The 6,045-nt window shown below is 40.8% G+C and overlaps 1 protein-coding gene across 1 annotated transcript; it reads left to right on the forward strand.

The window, feature by feature from the left end:
- Positions 1-1,334: 1,334 nt before the first annotated feature.
- Positions 1,335-5,145, forward strand: tbr1b (T-box brain transcription factor 1b; the record flags this gene model as incomplete). Its single annotated transcript, XM_083921195.1, has 6 exons — positions 1,335-2,026; positions 2,205-2,359; positions 2,571-2,692; positions 2,976-3,134; positions 3,420-3,481; positions 4,302-5,145. The coding sequence occupies 6 exons, from the start codon at positions 1,335-1,337 to the stop codon at positions 5,143-5,145; spliced, it is 2,034 nt and encodes a 677-aa protein (XP_083777321.1).
- Between the last annotated feature and the right edge of the window lie 900 nt (positions 5,146-6,045).

Genomic DNA, 6,045 nt, shown 5'->3' on the forward strand with positions numbered 1-6,045 from the left:
GGCAAATGCTTTCTTAGGCAGACCTCATTACGTATAACCAGACAGACTTAGAAGAGGAACACATACTAAACAAGGAATTCCAATATGTTATTTCCATGGAAAGTTAAATGAAATTTTGTGAACATTAGCTACTCTCTCTCAAAGCCAGAAACCAGAAAAATTGATCTCAAACGTGTGATGTCATCAAGTCTTGAGCTGCTCCAGACAATGGATGGGAGATTTTCTTTTTTTTAATATACATTCTTTTATTGCTGTGTTCTCAGTTCTAAAACCGAAAACGTACCCATATCCTCAGAATATTCTCCTGGGTGCCCTCTGTGTCATCTATAACATCTTTCCCAATTCATTGTCTATGGAGCGGCTCCGCACTTCATACTTGATGACATCACACATTTGAGATTCACCACTCTAGGTTTTGGATTTGGGAGAGAGTTGTTCATGCTTACTGATATTTTGTAGGACTGTCTTAGACCATAGGAATAACATGTCTGAATTATGAAAATGAGCATAGATCCCCTTTAATATGCATTAAGGAGCCTCTGACTCTTACACTTACTTATCCAAAAGACACACAAAAAAGATTGTATTTAATGGTATAAAAAAACTCCAACAAATTTAGGATTTATCTTGACTTTCTGCAAGATGTATTTTCCACAGCAGCCCTGTTATCAGTCCACTGGTTCATAACTTTAGGGCATCAAATATTTAACAGCACTGGGACTCATAAACACATCTTCAGTGGGACGCCATGATTTCACGCTATACCACAAACATTTTAAGGCATCAGATGCACTGCCTGTCATGGACTGTCATTTTTGGTGTGTTAATAATATATCTTGGTTTCTCCGGCAGACATACTTTGGCACTCATGGCGCATAAATAGGTAAATAACGCGGATAAATAGGTAAATAACGCAGCTGACGTTCCAGTTGACAGTAGAAAAACAATCTTTATTTGACTTTTATCTTTATTTTCATTTCTCTACATTATCAGAAACATCTGGAGCCTTACATTTTATTCAAATATAGGCCCATGTCACACTACAAAAAAAAAATCACTTTACTCACAGCGCTCATCAGATTGTCCTAATTAAGAGCTGTCTAATTAAATTACAGCCTTGAGTTAACCAATGGCAGTACTTGTTTCATTAGCAAAGCGGGGAGAGTGATGGAAAGAAAATCCTTCCTGATTGCAGGATGGTGTCAATTGGCTAATGTGCTGCATGCCTTCGGTAGCACAACTCATAGCAAGGCGTTTTCATAGTGTTAGATTAGGAAGGGCGCGTGCAAAAACTGGTGGTACAGGTTGATCTAATAGTGGCTTCCTATTGCGCTATGCAGGTCGAGAATTGCATCTCGCCAGCGAGTAATCTCTCCAAGAAATTTATGAATGTGGGCAGTGGCTTTTCGAGCTCCGATGGATCCGAGCTTTCATTGCAGGACCATCCTATTATATCGGCAAGTGACAACCTGGAGAGAAGTTCACCTCTGAAAAAAAACTCTAGGGAGATGACGAATCAGTCAGAGGCAGATAATTTTCCCGACTCCAAGGACGCATCAGGGGACGTCCAGAGGGGCAAACTCTCTCCTGGTCTACACGGAGTCTCTGACATCCGTCATAATTTCGATGGATCTGCAGGAGAAAGGTGCATCTTTTCTCCATCTACCCAGCCACAGTCAGTCTCCGCAGCTCCCAGTGCCATGTTCCCTTACCCGACCCAGCATGGAGCAGCGCACCCGGCTTTTTCTATTGGAAGTCCAAGCCGTTATATGGCCCACCACCCGGTTATAACTAATGGAGCTTACAACAGCCTTCTGACCAACACTTCTCCTCAAGGCTACCCGACAGCGGGCTACCCTTACGCGCAACAGTATGGACACACGTACCAAGGAGGGGCTTTTTACCAGTTCTCCACGGCGCAAGCAGGACTGGTTCCGGGGAAAGCGCAGGTATATCTGTGCAACAGGGCCCTGTGGCTGAAGTTTCACAGACATCAAACAGAGATGATCATCACAAAGCAGGGACGGTAAGTGCGCGCATAGGCGTATCTGTTACACACCTGCAGAATCTTTGGTGCTTTTATTCGTGTGTAACGTGTGTCAGTTCGAATCACTATGTTTCCAAATACAAAGGATTTTTGTGCCTTTTTTCTTTTAGCTATTAGATTCGTTTTTTCTAAATCTGTCCTTTTTTATTTTCCACAGACGAATGTTCCCATTTTTAAGCTTCAACATTTCTGGCCTTGACCCAACTGCTCACTACAATATATTTGTGGATGTAATACTTGCTGATCCAAATCACTGGCGATTTCAAGGAGGCAAGTGGGTGCCATGTGGGAAAGCAGACACGAATGTAATAGGTACTAACAATTCCCTCATTCCTACATTTATTTCACAATTAACTTTTTTTTATTCGATTGTAAAACCTGTTTTCTTTTTATACATTTTGACCATTTTCTGTAGAGAAGCATTCAGACTTCAGAATCCTGGCAAACCAATATATTTTTTGATAACAAAACAATATATTAGACTATGTGTTTTCACTCTGTATTTTTTGCATATTATTTTTAGGAAATAGGGTTTATATGCACCCAGACTCACCAAATACCGGAGCGCACTGGATGCGTCAAGAAATATCATTTGGAAAGCTAAAGCTCACAAACAACAAAGGTGCCTCCAACAACACGGGACAGGTAAATGCAACACTATACAAAATACTTTGATTCCAAATGTCGAGAACAACACTGAGATTGCTATGGTCTTGAAAGAACAACATATGTATTACTATTTCCACCTGGAGTTGTTTACTATCTTAGAGCTACTGGTACATGCACAGTGCGAAAACGGCAGTGCATTGTTATTACAATAATCATAAAATAAAGATACAATCGAGCTAAATCACAAGCATTCTGCTTTAATCATCTATCCAAAGTTTGAATCTGAGTTGCTGACGTGCGTCTTTAATTGGATCTCCAGATGGTGGTTCTCCAGTCTCTCCACAAGTACCAGCCCAGGCTCCATGTGGTGGAAGTAAACGAGGATGGGACAGAGGACACCAGCCAACCAGGGAGAGTCCAGACTTTCACCTTCACAGAAACGCAGTTCATCGCAGTTACAGCTTACCAGAATACCGATGTACGACCACTACAAACAAGTCTCTTATCCCCTTCTAAAATAATATATTGCTCTACTCTTTCAGATAAGAATTGGTGGAAATGCTTTCAAAGCATTTTCAACCTTTGTTATCCCATTTTTTATTATTATCATAATTATTTCTTTAGAACAAAATATCATTTTAGTTATTTCTTTATAACAAATTAGAACAATGCAGGGTTTTAATACGGATACAGAAAATAAATCATATTTTTTGTAGATCTCCAAACACACGCTGATTTTAATGAATGCAATATTTTTCCACAGATCACTCAACTGAAAATCGACCACAATCCGTTTGCTAAAGGATTTCGGGACAACTATGACACGTAAGAAAAAGCAACCTTTCATTCGTTTGCATTTGTATTAACTGTATAGCCTCTTTGTTTCATTAGGCTACATGCTGCTGTGATACGAATGAACACAACTACTGTATGTATAAACTACCAGGTCATTTCATATTAAAAAGATTGAATGCACTTCTTAAATTCTGCCGAGTATTTTATGAATTCCTATTCAAATTAGAGGGTGTCACAAGATTAAACAAAGGAATCGAATAAATAAAAAAGTGTTGTTTTTTTTTACTTTTGAAAAGACTATTAGCTGAAGCCAGGGATTTAACAGATAGACATGTATAGCAAATATTGTACAAACATAAACACGAATATCCAAATATGTGTTCTGTAATATTTTATTGATGAAAGCGTTATTCGCTCATGTGAGTTCTGCTGGTCTTGGCCTTAAAAAAACAAATGCATATTGACGAGCGATGGCAACATTAACCCTGAAATTCAGATGTGGACTGAACAAAGCGATAACTGCTTGGCAAAGCAAATTTGCGTGGATTTTTATTCTATTTTTCCTCCTTTTTTTCCCTTAGCATCATTTTAGAAAGCAGTGCCTGTTTGGAAACACTCCATTTGCGTAAAGACGAGATTTGATCGATGCCATAAATGTTTTGAAATCATGCGATCCTCTAAGAAACACAGACTTATTTCCCCCCTCACTTGAGATATGAGAATCCTTTAAATACAGAGCCCAGTTGGTGAAACTGATATTGACCTGCAATTCTGTGATTTCCAGAAAACCAGCCATAGCGCACAGTTTAGTCACTGAATTGTTTCTCTGTTTTTCTCTCCATCTTTTCAGTGTCTACACAGGCTGCGACATCGACCGCCTAACTCCATCACCGGGTGACTCTCCGCGTTCACAGATCGTGCCGGGTGCGAGATATGCCATGCCTAGCTCTTTCCTGCAGGACCAATTTGTCAGCACTTATGCCAAATCTCGCTTTCACCCTGGCGTGGGGACTGGTCCTGGCACAGAGCGCAGCGTCCCACTCGGCAACAGCTTGCTGTCCCCGCAGCAAACCGACGAGCCCACTGTTGCCACCCCCCCGCAGCGATGGTTTGTCACCCCTGCCAACAACCGACTGGACTTTGCTGCCTCGGCATACGACGCCGCTGATTTCGCCGGTAACGCGGCCACCTTGCTGTCCTACGCAGCGGCCGGAGTGAAAGCCCTTCCCCTGCCGACTGCAGGCTGCTCCAATCGGCCTCTTGGCTATTACGCAGACCCGTCGGGCTGGGGAGGACGCACGCCGCCGCAGTACTGTGGCGTTAACAGCAAACCCAGCTCGGTCTTTTCCTGCTGGCCCGCTAACTCTATCAGTGGCAGGGCGGGCACCAACTACCTGACCGAGGAGGTAGACTCCATCCCGACGGAGAGGTCACCGATCGGCGGCTCGGAGGAGGCCAAACCCAAAGACATGACAACAGAGTCGAGCTGGATAGAGACCCCGTCCTCCATTAAATCCATTGATTCGAGCGATTCTGGTATCTTTGAACAGGCCAAAAGGAGAAGAATCTCACCCTCTGCCACGCCGGCTTCAGAGACAGTGTCCCCGTTAAAATCCGAGCTGCTGGCACCGAGAGAGTGTGAGAAAAACTGCACAAAGGACATTGGTTACTACAGTTTCTATCCTCACAGTTAAAACAACAAAAAATCCATCCATCTATCTATCTATCTATCTATCTATCTATCTATCTATCTATCTATCTATCCATCTATCTATCTATCTATCTATCTATCTATCTATCTATCTATCTATCTATCTATCTATCTATCTATCTATCTATCTATCTATCTATCTATCTATCCATCTATCTATCTCTCTTATCTGTTAATCAATAACAAAAGATGAAAAGGACTTGTCACCTCCACAGTTAATGGCCAAAGTGTAAATTCTTCCATGGCTTGGGCGCCTTCCTTCCAGAAAACACTGTAATTGTGAATACAATGTACATATTATTGAAGATTTGGTGATAGTGATTGGATGTATACAGAATAGATTAAACTCGATTCCTATGTAGTTTTCTGTTGAGTAGCCTGAACTGTTAGTAAAGAAAGATATCGAAAATCTTGTACATGAAATGTTCTTGTGTAGCATATGCTGGCAAATTAATCCCTGTCAGTGTAAAAAAAAAATATATGTAGGCTATTTTCTACTTTATCAAAGCTGTAGGCTACCGAAAGTTTATGACGATCACTGCTACATCCATGGTACCTGTGGTTAAAGAAGTTTTAAATCTTGTAGACTAGTCTTTTTTTCCATTGAATTTTTATTTCAGCTGTTTTTTTCATAGCCTGTATGATATGCTGTTGTGGAATTCTCTGTATCTGCTGTGATGTGATTGAAACATAATAAATGATGTTATCATCAGGACCAGTAAGTAATGTTTTTAAAAAAAAAAAGGTGAATATCATAAAATGATTGCACTCTTTAAACAGACACTTTCGGCTGTTTTTCATGAACGCATCATTATCTTTCTGGTAATTCGAATTTGCGGTTATATCTCGACACTGTGGAGGAATATTTTAATCTCACGATAAG

This window comes from Echiichthys vipera, assembly GCF_963691815.1.
Source record: "Echiichthys vipera genome assembly, chromosome: 10".
NCBI classification, from domain to species: domain Eukaryota; kingdom Metazoa; phylum Chordata; class Actinopteri; order Perciformes; family Trachinidae; genus Echiichthys; species Echiichthys vipera.